Source organism: Eucyclogobius newberryi, unplaced genomic scaffold (assembly GCF_026437365.1).
Source record: "Eucyclogobius newberryi isolate DKJ021-1_F unplaced genomic scaffold, fEucNew1.0.hap1 SCAF_7, whole genome shotgun sequence".
Classification (NCBI taxonomy): Eukaryota; Metazoa; Chordata; class Actinopteri; order Gobiiformes; family Gobiidae; genus Eucyclogobius; species Eucyclogobius newberryi.
Window position 1 is genome coordinate 2,896,288 of NW_027316389.1, and position 15,765 is coordinate 2,912,052.

Genomic DNA, 15,765 nt, shown 5'->3' on the forward strand with positions numbered 1-15,765 from the left:
ATGAATGTTCCTGATACTTGCTTTAGTCCCGCGTGTCACATTCATTAACTTGAGCCTTGATTGTTCGACCTAAACAAACGAGTTCACATTTATGCTAAATCCTCCTTTTATCTCCTTTTTCATCTCTAAACTGACGCTCGCCGCGTTTGTCGAGCGAAAGTCTTTGTTTCAAACGAGTTTTGCCTCAAAACTCTTGACTTTTCTCATGTAAATCTCGCTCTTTTGTTTTCACGTTGATCCGACGCTTTTACGTAACGTCATTGCGTCACTCACGTTCCGCGCCTGTGTCCTTACGCACGCCCCGCCTCCTTTTCAAACTCGGGCCGCGCTCTCTGATTGGCCGCGCCGAGCCACGTGACCAACGGCCGCGGGAAGTCCTGAGCCACGCGTGCGTGAGAGAAGCGAAGAGCGACGAGCCCGCAGTCTGCGTGTTTTACACCGAGAAAAGTCCCGTTTTCTCCGGGTTTTCACCGACCGACCGACACCGGACCGGAGCTCACTTTACTGGACCCGAGCTCACTTTCCCGGACCGTAGCTCACTTTACTGGACCGTAGCTCGCGCTGAGCCGCTGAAACGCGTTCATCTCCGCGTGGGCCGCGGCGGTTTGATGGGCGTGTGTGACCTTACGACGCTTCAACGGCGCCTTTTAACTTGTTTTTAATCATTTTTCTTGATTCAAAGTTGGACAAACGTGATAAAGTCCCGCGCGGTGCGTAAGAGCCCGCGCGAGCCCCGGGTTCACGCCGCTTTTGTCGCGTTTCTGTCGCGCGCGCTGAGGACTTGTTGTCACAAACATGTCGCGCTTCGGCCGCACGCGTCACGCCTCCGCGTCGCCCAAACCTCTGCGGCAGAAGCTGCACTTCACGTCCAGCGACGGCGAGGACGAGCCCATCGACGACGTGAACAACAGCACCGGAGGAGAGTCGGGCTTCACGGAGATGGACTCCCCGGTGGCGGCGCGCATGGAGGCGGCGGCCGGCGCGCTGGATCGCTCCGCGGACACTTGGGAAGAAGAGGAGGAGGATGAGGAGGGCTTCGGGTCCCCGCAGCACCTGCGCGCCTCCAGCACGCGCCTCTTCAGCACCGTGTCCCCGTCACCGCGGAAGGCCTCGTCCCGGCTCTTTGGAGACTCTCCGGAGGACGAGGGCGACGCGTCCAGCTCGCCCGTCCCGGACTGTCCCGACACGCCGCCGCACAAGACCTTCAGGAAGCTGCGGCTGTTCGACACGCCGCACACGCCAAAGGTGAGTGTCCCGCGTGAGCCCCGCGTGTCTGTGCGTGAGCCCCGCGTGTCTGTGCGTGAGCCCCGCGTGTCTGTGCGTGAGCCCCGCTTGTCTGTGCGTGAGCCCCGCGTGCCTGTGTGTGGGCCCCGTGTCCCACGTGGACAGACTATAGTAACACACATTCTGCACGTCAATAACACTTTATTCCTGAATATTCTCTCTACAAACGTCAGTCACATATTTACATCTTTATTTAGTTAATGTTTTTAGAAGTCTTAATGTTCAGCAGAAATAATCGTAATTTGACTGTGAAACACCAAAACATGCATTTGGAGCTTTTATTGTTCTTAGTTTAGAGTTTTTAGACTCAGAAAACATTCAGAAGATGAAGTTTTGGGATAAATAATGTTCAGTTCCTTTAAAGGCTTTAAACGCTGCTGTTTTACAGTTTAAAAGTTTAAAGTCCACGTACAGTCCTGTTTTTACAGTACATTCCTGTTTTTACAGTACAGTTATGTCACCCAGATGTGGGTCAGTGGGTTAAAGTCACTGTAACTGAAGGAATCTACCCACAATGCACCAGTTTGAACTGAACACGCCGCATTTTACAAACCATTTTAAACAGTTTGAACGCTGAAGTGCAGAGAAATGTCAGTAACTCTGCACTTCTTCATTTGTCATTTAAAAGTAATAATATTTAACCCCAATTGACCTTTTTTATTTGAACATTATATATTCTTGTTGTTGTGAAACGTTTGAATCGTCTCGTTTACGCTGTGACTAAAGATAATCCCGTCACAGACGATGATAAGGGGGATTTCAACTACACAAACACGCGCACAGTGACTCTGGGGTCTGAGCTGACGCTTCGTACCACAAACTGTTGGATGTTTTGTAAAAGAATCTCTTCTGTGGCGTGTAAAACGATCCCACTACTTTCAAATCCGTTCAAAAGTCTCATGTTTCCAAAGCTGAGGCGAGCGGGCGTCCGAAGCTGAGCTTCTGACCGTTAGCTCAGGTTTAAACGGGTTCAGGAGAACAAGCGTCTTTTGTTTTGGCGTTTGTCATTAGTGTCGAGGCGTTAAAGCCGAGGACGAGACTTTGTGACATTCTGCACACGGCTGAGAGGAAGCGTCTGGGGTGTTCTCCCAGGATGTTTTTAAGGGACGGTAAATGTGCCTCATACGGGTTTAATGTTACCTTCATTATTTCCAAATGTACATGCACCATAAACACTATTACATGTGTATAAGTCTAAACACACTATTACATGTGTATAAGTCTAAACACACTATTACATGTGTATAAGTCTAAACACACTATTACATGTGTATAGGCCTAAACACACTATTACATATGTATAAGCCTAAACACACTATTACATGTGTATAGGCCTAAACACACTATTACATGTGTATAAGCCTAAACACACTATTACATGTGTATAAGTCTAAACACACTATTACATATGTATAAGTCTAAACACACTATTACATGTGTATAGGCCTAAACACACTATTACATATGTATAAGTCTAAACACACTATTACATGGTGTATAAGCCTAAACACACTATTACATGTGTATAAGCCTAAACACACTATTACATGTGTATAAGCCTAAACACACTATTACATGTGTATAAGTCTAAACACACTATTACATGTGTATAAGTCTAAACACACTATTACATGGTGTATAAGCCTAAACACACTATTACATATGTATAAGTCTAAACACACTATTACATGGTGTATAAGCCTAAACACACTATTACATATGTATAAGTCTAAACACACTATTACATGGTGTATAAGCCTAAACACACTATTACATATGTATAAGTCTAAACACACTATTACATGGTGTATAAGCCTAAACACACTATTACATATGTATAAGTCTAAACACACTATTACATGGTGTATAAGCCTAAACACACTATTACATATGTATAAGTCTAAACACACTATTACATATGTATAAGCCTAAACACACTATTACATGGTGTATAAGCCTAAACACACTATTACATATGTATAAGTCTAAACACACTATTACATGGTGTATAAGCCTAAACACACTATTACATATGTATAAGTCTAAACACACTATTACATGTGTATAAGCCTAAACACACTATTACATGTGTATAAGTCTAAACACACTATTACATGTGTATAAGTCTAAACACACTATTACATGGTGTATAAGTCTAAACACACTATTACATGGTGTATAAGCCTAAACACACTATTACATATGCATAAGTCTAAACACACTATTACATGGTGTATAAGCCTAAACACACTATTACATGGTGTATAAGCCTAAACACACTATTACATGTGTATAAGTCTAAACACACTATTACATGTGTATAAGTCTAAACACACTATTACATGTGTATAAGCCTAAACACACTATTACATGTGTATAAGTCTAAACACACTATTACATATGTATAAGCCTAAACACACTATTACATGTGTATAAGTCTAAACACACTGTGTTACACAATAACTGCGTTACATATTGTGTTAGTGAGACGCTCGTCAAAACCCCTCCATATGTCTCGTCCGTATGTCTCACCCGCTCCTCTCACCCGTTTGTCTCCTCAGAGTTTACTGTCCAGAGCTCGGACGTCCGGCACGGGGTCGTCCAATCGCAGAGTGGCGCTCTTTAAAACGGACCAATCGGGAAAGGCCCTGACAGACAGCACGCGGCGGCAGCACACGCCCCTCGTGAACTTTAACCCCTTCACCCCCGACTCACTGCTCATCCAATCAGCCACGCAGCAGAGGGCAAACAGGAAGAGGGCGCACTGGAACGAGTAAGAACACTAAAAACACAACTGGAACGAGTAAGAACACTAAAAACATATTAAAAACACAACTGGAACGAGTAAGAACACTAAAAACATACTATAAACACAACTGGAACGAGTAAGAACACTAAAAACATACTAAACACAACTGGAACGAGTAAGAACACTAAAACGTACTAAAAACACAACTGGAACGAGTAAGAACACTACACATACTATAAACACAACTGACACGGGTAAGTTTTACGTCTCTGGTGACTTTAACCACGCTTCTCCCTCTTCTGTTCTACCAACATACACCCAGTATGTTACCTGCCCCACCAGAGAGAATAGAACATTGGACTTGTTTTTTGCCAACACCAAGGAGGCTTATTCCTCTTTCCCCCTCCCTCCCCTGGGCAGCTCGGACCACAACCTTGTACATCTGAGGCCTGTGTATGAACCCATCTTGCGCAGGCAGCCTGTGGTGTCCCGTGAGGTGAGGATGTGGTCTGCTGAGAGCGAGGAGGCTCTGAGGGACTGCTTCAGCACCACTGTCTGGACTGAGCTTTATGACCCACATGGGGAGGACATCAACACCATCACAGAGTGCATCATGGACTACATCAACTTCTGTTTTGAGAACATTGTTCCCTCCCGGACGGTGCTGTGTTTTCCAAACAACAAGCCATGGATTAACCGTGAACTGAAGGCTCTGCTGAAGGAGAAGAAGAGAGCCTTCAGGTCAGGGAACAAGGAGGAGCTGAGGACTGTGCAGAAGGAGCTGAGGAGGAAGATCAGGCAGGCTGAGGCCGGCTACAAGAGGAGGATGGAGGAGCAGCTGCAGCAAAAGAACATTCAGGGAGTGTGGAGGAGCCTGAAAACCATCTCGGGCTTCAAAATCCCCCCTGCCCAGACAGAGGGGGATCCACAGTGGGTGATTGATTTAAATGCTCACTTCTTGAGGTTTGATCGGTCACCCGCCCCTCCCCCTGCACATCTGCATGCTCCCTCTTCCACAGCTGGACAATGCCCTGCATCTGTTCCTCTTCGCTTATCTGCCCCGGACCATCAGCTCCCCACTTCGCCTGGACTCACCCATCCCCCCAGCACACGGTCCCCCTGCCAACCACTGACTGTCACAGCAGCACAGGTGAGGAGTGAGCTGAAGAGGATTAAAGTGAGGAAGGCAGCAGGACCTGATGGCATCAGCCCCAGGCTCCTTAAGTCCTGCGCAGATGAACTGTGTGGAGTTATGGAGCATGTCTTCAACATGAGCCTGAAGCTGAGGGTGGTACCACAGGTCTGGAAGACCTCCTGTCTGGTACCTGTGCCTAAGACACCGCGCCCCAAAGACCTCAACAGCTTCAGGCCAGTGGCTCTCACGTCCCACCTGATGAAAACACTGGAGCGGCTAGTCCTGGACCACCTCCGCTCCACCGTGAGCTCAGCCATGGAACCGCTGCAGTTTGCATATCGGTCTGGCATCGGAGTGGAGGACGCCGTCATCTCCCTGCTGCACCGCTCTCTCTCTCTCACCTGGAGAAACCTGGCAGCTCTGTGAGGATTCTGTTCTTCGATCTTTCCAGCGCCTTCAACACCATCAGCTCCTGAGGGACAAGCTGGAGACTGCTGGTGTGGAGTACGACCTGCAGAGTGGATCCTGGACTACCTCACAGACCGACCCCAGTTTGTGAGAGCCCGGGACTGTGTGTCTGACACTCGGACCTGCAGTGTTGGGGCGCCCCAGGGCACTGTCCTCGCGCCCTTTCTCTTCACCCTTTACACTGCAGACTTCAGACATGACACGGACAGCTGTGTCCTGCAGAAGTTCTCTGATGACTCTGCCATCATCGGACTCATCACGGACGACGATGACGCGGAGTACAGAGGACTGGCGCAGGACTTTGTGGACTGGTGTCAGCGGAACCACCTCCTCATCAACGCGGGGAAGACCAAGGAGATGGTGGTGGATTTCCGCAGACGCCACCCCACTGCCCCCTCACCAGTGAACATCCAGGGACGGGACATTGAGAGAGTGGACTCATACAAGTACCTGGGTGTTCATCTGAACCACAAACTGGACTGGACTCATAACACAGACGCACTGTACGGGAAGAGCCAGAGTCGGCTCTACCTCCTGAGGAGACTCAGGTCTTTTGGAGTGACAGGGCCACTCCTGAAGACCTTCTACGACTCTGTGGTGGCATCAGCTCCTGTAGGTGTGGTCTGCTGGAGCAGCAGCATCACAGAGAGGGAGAGGAAGAGGCTGGACAAAGTCATCAAGAAGTCCAGCTCCGTCCTGGGCTGTGCTCTGGACTCGGTGCAGGAGGTGGGGGACAGGAGGGTCCTGGCTAGATTCACATCTATGCTGGACCATGAGTGTCGCCCCCTGCAGGACACTCTGTCCGCTCTGGAGAGCAGCTTCAGTGAGAGACTGATCCACCCTCGCTGTGTGAAGGAAAGGTTTCGCAGGTCTTTCCTTCCTGCTGCTGTCAGACTTTATAACAAAAACTGTTAGTACTGAACACTCGCAATACTGACCTAACCATGTGCAATTACTGTCGTGATTCATGTGCAATCTATGTGCTGTCGTGACACATATTCATGTGCAATTACTGTCGGGATCACATGCAATGGTATTTATTTATTTGTCTATGGGAGTTTTTATTTATTTATAGGAGATCTTCTACTGAGAGTGTTTTTCAGACTTCCTAATAGTGATCTGTTCTTCTGTATCTACCTCTGTATCTACCTGCGTTGCACCAATGAAATTTCCCCATGTGGGACAATAAAGGAATATCTTATCTTATCTTAAGAACACTAAAAACATACTAAAACACAATTGGAACGAGTCAGAACACTAATAACACAAGTCATGTTCTCACCCTGGATCTTGCTTTCAGTTCTTGTGGTGAAGACATGGATCCCAGCGACGGAGAAGGAGACGAGGAGATTGTCCCGCCCTCAAAGGTACTTTTTACACACACAATTCAAAACATCTCCCGGAGTGTTTTTAATAGCGCGTCGTTACACTTCTTGAACTCGTTACACCTCTTGAACTGTTGTTTCATGTTTGCAGCGCATCACGATGATGGACAGTAACATGGCGTCTCGTTACACCCACGAGTTCCTGGAGCTGGAGAAGATCGGCTGTGGAGAGTTCGGCGCCGTCTTCAAATGTGTGAAACGTTTGGACGGATGTATTTACGCCATCAAGAGGTCAAAGAAGCCGCTCGCCGGCTCTGTGGACGAGTGAGTGGACTTTAAACACTTTACCTCCTCTAAACTCCAGACCCATGTGTCATGTGACCGCAGCGGGTTCTAAACTCCAGACCCATGTGTCATGTGACCGCAGCAGGTTCTAAACTCCAGACCCATGTGTCATGTGACCGCAGCGGGTTCTAAACTCCAGACCCATGTGTCATGTGACCGCAGCGGGTTCTAAACTCCAGACCCATGTGTCATGTGACTGCAGCAGGTTCTAAACTCCAGACCCATGTGTCATGTGACCGCAGCGGGTTCTAAACTCCAGACCCATGTGTCATGTGATCGCAGCAGGTTCTAAACTCCAGACCCATGTGTCATGTGACCGCAGCGGGTTCTAAACTCCAGACCCATGTGTCATGTGATCGCAGCGGGTTCTAAACTCCAGACCCATGTGTCATGTGACCGCAGCGGGTTCTAAACTCCAGACCCATGTGTCATGTGACCGCAGCGGGTTCTAAACTCCAGACCCATGTGTCATGTGACTGCAGCAGGTTCTAAACTCCAGACCCATGTGTCATGTGACTGCAGCGGGTTCTAAACTCCAGACCCATGTGTCATGTGACCGCAGCGGGTTCTAAACTCCAGACCCATGTGTCATGTGACTGCAGCAGGTTCTAAACTCCAGACCCATGTGTCATGTGACTGCAGCAGGTTCTAAACTCCAGACCCATGTGTCATGTGATCGCAGCAGGTTCTAAACTCCAGACCCATGTGTCATGTGATCGCAGCAGGTTCTAAACTCCAGACCCATGTGTCATGTGATCGCAGCGGGTTCTAAACTCCAGACCCATGTGTCATGTGACCGCAGCGGGTTCTAAACGCCAGACCCATGTGTCATGTGACCGCAGCGGGTTCTAAACTCCAGACCCATGTGTCATGTGACCGCAGCGGGTTCTAAACTCCAGACCCATGTGTCATGTGATCGCAGCAGGTTCTAAACTCCAGACCCATGTGTCATGTGATCGCAGCGGGTTCTTAACTCCAGACCCATGTGTCATGTGACCGCAGCGGGTTCTAAACTCCAGACCCATGTGTCATGTGATCGCAGCAGGTTCTAAACTCCAGACCCATGTGTCATGTGACCGCAGCAGGTTCTAAACTCCAGACCCATGTGTCATGTGATCGCAGCAGGTTCTAAACTCCAGACCCATGTGTCATGTGATCGCAGCAGGTTCTAAACTCCAGACCCATGTGTCATGTGATCGCAGCAGGTTCTAAACTCCAGACCCATGTGTCATGTGATCGCAGCAGGTTCTAAACTCCAGACCCATGTGTCATGTGACCGCAGCAGGTTCTAAACTCCAGACCCATGTGTCATGTGACCGCAGCGGGTTCTAAACTCCAGACCCATGTGTCATGTGATCGCAGCAGGTTCTAAACTCCAGACCCATGTGTCATGTGATCGCAGCAGGTTCTAAACTCGAGACCCATGTGTCATGTGATCGCAGCAGGTTCTAAACTCGAGACCCATGTGTCATGTGACCGCAGCAGGTTCTAAACTTCAGACCCATGTGTCACATGTCTCACGTGTGTCTTTGTGTTCAGCAGCGTCTAGAGTCACTTCCTCATTGGACTCATTTCTCCTGAATATGAGTCTGATTGTAATAAAACACCTAGCACACACTGTAATCATATTCACGCTTTATGTGTAAATGGCTCTGGTCTCGTAAATGGCTCTGGTCCTGTAAATGGCTCTGGTCTCGTAAATGGCTCTGGTCTCGTAAATGGCTCTGGTCTTGTAAATGGCTCTGGTCTTGTAAATGGATCTGGTCTTGTAAATGGCTCTGGTCTCGTAAATGGCTCTGGTCTCGTAAATGGCTCTGGTCTCGTAAATGGCTCTGGTCTCGTAAATGGCTCTGGTCTTGTAAATGGCTCTGGTCTTGTAAATGGATCTGGTCTTGTAAATGGATCTGGTCTTGTAAATGGCTCTGGTCTCGTAAATGGCTCTGGTCTCGTAAATGGCTCTGGTCTTGTAAATGGCTCTGGTCTTGTAAATGGATCTGGTCTTGTAAATGGATCTGGTCTTGTTCTACTTTCAGGCAGAACGCCCTCCGCGAGGTGTACGCTCACGCCGTCCTGGGACAGCACCCCCACGTGGTCAGATACTACTCGGCGTGGGCCGAGGACCAGCACATGTTGATCCAGAACGAGTACTGTAACGGGGGGACGCTGGCCGACGCCGTGTCCGAGAACTGCAGGCGCCTGTCGTACCTGAACGAAGCGGCGCTCAAAGATCTGGTGCTGCAAGTGACGCGAGGCCTGCGCTACATCCACTCCTCGGGCCTCGTGCACATGGACCTCAAACCCAGTGAGTGCGGCTGTGCGAGCGGGCAGACAGCCAGCATTTACACACCTTTCTCTGACGCTTTCTTCCCTTTTCGCAGGCAATATCTTTATTTCCCGCAAATCCGCTTCGAGTTGTGAAGACTTGGACGAAGAGGACGAACTCTCCACCAACGTCGTTTACAAGATCGGTGAGAGAACGTGTCCTCGAGTGTTTGATCCTGTGGTACATGTGTATTTGTACTAATGAGTGTGTGATCAGGTGACTTGGGTCATGTGACGCGCGTCAACAACCCTCAGGTGGAAGAAGGCGACAGCAGATACTTGGCCAACGAGGTCCTGCAGGAGGTCAGCCCGGCTTATACTTTTACTTTCATCTTTACCTGTTTTGTTTGTGATAGATTTGTACACTTTTGTACATGTGACTTTCAGGACTACAGTAACCTGACTTATGTACATGTGACTTTCAGGACTACAGTAACCTGACTCATGTACATGTGACTTTCAGGACTACAGTAACCTGACTCATGTACATGTGACTTTCAGGACTACAGTAACCTGACTCATGTACATGTGACTTTCAGGACTACAGTAACCTGACTCATGTACATGTGACTTTCAGGACTACAGTAACCTGACGAAGGCGGACATCTTCGCTCTGGCTCTGACCGTCGTGAGTGCGTCGGGGGCGGAGCCGTTGCCCACAAACGGAGACAAATGGCACGAAATCAGACAAGGAAAAGTCCCAAACATCCCCCAAGTTCTGTCGCCCGAGTTTACGTCGTTACTCAAGGTAAAACGGAGAATATGATGCGCAGTCTCTTCAGTCGATGGTTGTCTCTTCAGTCGATGGTTGTGTCTCTTCAGTCGATGGTTGTGTCTCTTCAGTCGATGGTTGTGTCTCTTCAGTTGATGGTTGTGTCTCTTCAGTTGATGGTTGTGTCTCTTCAGTTGATGGTTGTGTCTCTTCACAGTTGATGGTTCATCCTGACCCCTCGCGGCGACCTTCGACCTCTGAGCTCCTGAGGAACCCTGTTCTTCTGACCGCTGCTAGGATGGATGCTGACCAGCTGAGAGTGGAGCTGAACGCTGAGAAGTTCAAGAACGCTCTGCTGCAAAAGTACGTCATGCAACACTACTGCGTACTATTACTACTACTGCGTGTACTATTACTGTGTACTATTACTACTACTGCGTGTACTATTACTGTGTACTATTACTACTACTGCGTGTACTATTACTGTGTACTATTACTACTACTGCGTGTACTATTACTACTACTGCGTGTACTATTACTGTATACTATTACTACTACTGTGTGTACTATTACTACTACTGCGTGTACTATTACTGTATACTATTACTACTACTGCGTGTACTATTACTACTACTGCATGTACTATTACTGTATACTATTACTACTACTGTGTGTACTATTACTGTGTACTATTACTACTACTGCGTGTACTATTACTACTACTGCGTGTACTATTACTACTACTGCGTGTACTATTACTGTATACTATTACTACTATGGTCTCGTGTTCCTCACATGTTCCTCACGTGTTCCTCGCGTGTTCCTCACGTGTTCCTCACATGTTCCTCTCGTGTTCCTCACGTGTTCTTCGCGTGTTCCTCTCGTGTTCCTCACGTGTTCTTCGCGTGTTCCTCACGTGTTCCTCGCGTGTTCCTCGCGTGTTCTTCGCGTGTTCCTCGCGTGTTCCTCACTTGTTCCTCACGTGTTCCTCGCGTGTTCTTCGCGTGTTCCTCGCGTGTTCTTCGCGTGTTCCTCACGTGTTCCTCTCGTGTTCCTCTCGTGTTCCTCACGTGTTCCTCACATGTTCCTTACATGTTCCTCACGTGTTCCTCACGTGTTCCTCTCGTGTTCCTCTCGTGTTCCTCCGTGTTCCTCACGTGTTCACGTGTTCCTCTCGTGTTCTTCACGTGTTCCTCACGTGTTCCTCACGTGTACCCCTCGTGTTCTTCACGTGTTCCTCTCGTGTTCTTCACGTGTTCCTCTCGTGTTCTTCACGTGTTCCTCTCGTGTTCTTCACGTGTTCCTCACGTGTTCCTCTCGTGTTCTTCACGTGTTCCTCACGTGTTCCTCTCGTGTTCTTCACGTGTTCCTCTCGTGTTCTTCACGTGTTCCTCTCGTGTTCTTCACGTGTTCTTCACGTGTTCCTCGTGTTCTTCACGTGTTCCTCTCGTGTTCCTCTCGTGTTCACGTGTTCCTCTCGTGTTCCTCGCGTGTTCCTCTCGTGTTCCTCGCGTGTTCTTCGCGTGTTCCTCGCGTGTTCCTCACTTGTTCCTCACGTGTTCCTCACGTGTTCCTCACGTGTTCCTCACGTGTTCCTCACGTGTTCCTCTCGTGTTCCTCACGTGTTCCTCGCGTGTTCTTCGCGTGTTCTTCGCGTGTTCCTCGCGTGTTCTTCGCGTGTTCCTCACGTGTTCCTCACGTGTTCCTCACGTGTTCCTCACATGTTCCTTACGTGTTCTTCACGTGTTCCTCTCGTGTTCTTCACGTGTTCCTCTCGTGTTCTTCACGTGTTCCTCTCGTGTTCTTCACGTGTTCCTCTCGTGTTCCTCTCGTGTTCTTCACGTGTTCCTCTCGTGTTCTTCACGTGTTCCTCTCGTGTTCTTCACGTGTTCCTCTCGTGTTCTTCACGTGTTCCTCACGTGTTCCTCTCGTGTTCTTCACGTGTTCCTCTCGTGTTCTTCACGTGTTCCTCTCGTGTTCTTCACGTGTTCCTCTCGTGTTCTTCACGTGTTCCTCTCGTGTTCTTCACGTGTTCCTCTCGTGTTCTTCACGTGTTCTTCACGTGTTCCTCTCGTGTTCTTCACGTGTTCTTCACGTGTTCCTCTCGTGTTCTTCACGTGTTCCTCACATGTTCCTCACATGTTCCTCACATGTTCCTCAGAGAGCTGAAGAAGGCTCAAATGGCTCGAGCAGCTGCAGAGGAGAAGGTCTTGACCACGGACAGAGTTCTGACCCGCTCCACGCTCCAGACTGGACCCAGGACCGGACGCCTCATCGGCAAAAAGATGAACCGCTCGGTCAGCCTAACCATCTACTGAGGGCGGGGCCAGGGGGCGTGTCCAGGCTCCAGGGGGCGTGTCCAGGCTCCAGGGGGCGTGTCCAGAGTCACCAGGTTGAAGTTCCAGATTTGGATGAATCTTTGGAAAACTTTTTAAATTGAACCAAAACTGAACAAACTGTAAATTCAGAGGAAAAAGACTTTTTGAAGTTTGTAAATTTGGACAATATTTAAATCCTCGTTTCACACTTTGACTTTCACGACATTTGAGACGATTAAAATCTCATTTATATTGTGACGTTTCACATTTTAAATTCAAAATCTGACAATTTGAATCAAACTAAACTTTTTTTATTCTGCTTTCAATTTTTCTCAAATGTTTAAGTTTTGAAGATTTCAAACTGTGAAATGAGATCCTGTTTCCTCTCCTTCTTTCCTTTCCTCCTTTCCTCTGGAGCCAAAAGACAAAAGTGAAACTTAATTTGTGAAACTGAAACTGAAGAAAAACACTTGTTTTTTTAATTTATTTTGAATCATTTGACGTGTTTCACCTTCAGATCATGTTTTTCACAGTTTGAATTTGGGGGAAAAAGAAATATAAACAAAAGTAGAATTTGAAAAATTTAAGGACTTTTGGAAATGACATTTTTCTCAGTTTCACTTTTTGTTTTTCAATTTCAAAAGTTTTGGCTCTACTTCCCTCATCTCCTCCCTCATCTCCTCCCTCGTCTCCTTCCCTCCCCCTCATCTCCTCCCTCGTCTCCTTCCCTCCCCCTCATCTCCTCCCTCGTCTCCTTCCCTCCCCCTCATCTCCTCCCTCGTCTCCTTCCCTCCCCCCTCATCTCCTCCTCGTCTCCTTCCCTCTCCTCGTCTCCTTCCCTCTCCTCCTCGTCTCCTTCTCTCTCCTCGTCTCCTTCCCTCTCCTCCTCGTCTCCTTCTCTCTCCTCCTCGTCTCCTTCCCTCTCCTCCTCGTCTCCTTCCCTCTCCTCCTCGTCTCCTTCCCTCTCCTCCTCGTCTCCTTCCTGAATGTAAGCTGAACCATGGTCGATCAGAGCACTTTTGTTTGAACGAGTCGAAATTTAAAAAAACGATTCACACAAATGTTTAAAAATTGTTTTTAAATGTGAAAAGATAAATGTAAAGAGATAAATGTAAAGAGCTGCTGCTAAGACTGTGATCGGGTCAAAGGTCGCAGAGGTCAGCACCGCCAAAAAGACAAAACAAACGGCGGACATTTTGTGACGTGTCGATCAACTCAAGTTAAAAATCCAAGAATTCACTCGATTTAAATCTGTCGGTTGAACTTTGATCTGTTTTTCTAACTTTTAATTTAGTTTTAAATTTACTATTTTAAAAAAAACATCATTCATAGATTTAAAATTGTTTGTTTTTAGAATTTAAACGTTAAACTTGACTTTAATTCTGTCATATTTTCAGGAAACAATTATTTTAAGAAGTGGAATTTAATAGTTTTTTATGAACTTCTTTGGAAACAAACCAAAGGGAAAAGAACTCCATTTGGAACTTTTCTTTTTGAGGAATTTACAAAATCTCTAAAACTCGCCGTCTCGTTCGTTTCTGGCGATTTTTGTGGCGTTTTTGGCTCGATCGCTGTCGCTCGTCTTTTCAGCCCATTTCTGTTTTTCTTGATTTGTTGTAAAAATCTAATGTTTCTGTTTTATCTGTAAATATTTTCTTTTAATAAACCTCTTTAAAAAGCACCTCAGAGCTGTATAAAGTTCTAAAGACACACTTAAGAGCGGTATAAAGCTCTAAAGACACACCTCGATCCCCAGGATGACTATGGGATGAGTCCGTCTACAGGAGGTGCAGCGGTAACAACCACCACCATCAGCTCCAGCAGAGGATGAACTTCCTGCAGCAACTGAAGAAAGACAAGATGATGATGGTGCAGTTCTACATCTCCTCCACCACCTCCTCCACCACCTCCTCCATCACCTCCTCCATCACTGGAGCCACAGCCAGGTACAAACAGAGACTACAGCGCCCTCTGCTGAGAAGGTGATAGGCTGTAGACTTCTATCTCTGCAGGAGGCCACTCCCCTCAGGCAGGAGGCCACTCCCCTCAGGCAGGAGGCCACGCCCCTCAGGTCGTTGGACTCATGAACACTTCTTCACAACCATCATTTAATCACTCACTGCACATGTGCGAACATATTAAGCCTTTTATTAAATTGTTATTGTTTTATGTTGTTTTATGTTGAATCATCAAGACAAGTTGCTATGTTTGTGAATTCTGTTCATTACTAATGGAAATGAACCTTTTCTGACTTGGAACATTCACATTATGTTTGTATAACATTAAATGATTTGAATTTTTTCAATTTTACAGTAAAAAAAGATCCACTGAGCAGAAGCCAGAGGGTCTGAGGGCCACATTTGGCCCCCGGGTCGTACTTTGGACATGTCTGGTCTAAGTCAAAGGATTAAAACTATAAAATGAATGTTTTGTCCACATTTCTCTCTGATGTCTCTGTCCTAAACCTGATGTCTCTGACCGCGGTGAAGTTAGTTTCACGTTGGACGTTGGACATTCTCCTCCGCAGCTCCAGCGGGAGCTTCATCTGACGGGCCCCGCAAAATATTCCTTAAAAATCTACAAAGGGTTAAATTTTTAATCCAAAAGGACAAATGTAGAAAAAGCTTCAGTTTCGAACAATTAGACGTTTCGACTTCATCCAAGAGTCATTGTTAATAAGAGAATTTAGGCCTAGAACTCAGATATTTATACTATTCTGTGTTAAGTCCATTGGGCGGAAACTTTCCCTCTTTGTTTCTAACGAGCCTTTAATGGGCTCTTAGTCTCCCTTTTGTTTTTGTGTGTCCCTGGCTCACTGGCCCTGAGGACCTGATGAGTCCAAAAAGATTCATGCTCAATGTTGTTGGTTTTAAAAAAATATATAAATATGTTTGATATTTTTTAAGAAAATACCTTAAATGCTCCTGCAGGCGGGGGCCCTCAGGGGAAGCTCCTGCAGGCGGGGCCCCTCAGGGGAAGCTCCTGCAGGCGGGGCCTCTCAGAGGATGCTCCTGCAGGCGGGGCCCCTCAGGGGAAGCTCCTGCAGGCGGGGCCCCTCAGGGGAAGCTCCTGCAGGCGGGGCCCCTCAGGGGAAGCTCCTGCAGGCG

General features: G+C 47.5%; 1 protein-coding gene across 1 annotated transcript; it reads left to right on the plus strand.

Annotated features, from left to right (window-relative positions):
* The first annotated feature begins 755 nt into the window (after positions 1-755).
* On the plus strand, positions 756-12,689 carry wee1 (WEE1 G2 checkpoint kinase). The gene is made up of 10 exons (XM_072435582.1): positions 756-1,245; positions 3,846-4,057; positions 6,937-7,003; positions 7,113-7,285; positions 9,340-9,608; positions 9,685-9,774; positions 9,846-9,931; positions 10,206-10,376; positions 10,558-10,703; positions 12,502-12,689. The coding sequence occupies exons 1-10, from the start codon at positions 796-798 to the stop codon at positions 12,656-12,658; spliced, it is 1,821 nt and encodes a 606-aa protein (XP_072291683.1). The 5' UTR covers positions 756-795; the 3' UTR covers positions 12,659-12,689.
* The last annotated feature ends 3,076 nt before the right edge of the window (positions 12,690-15,765 follow it).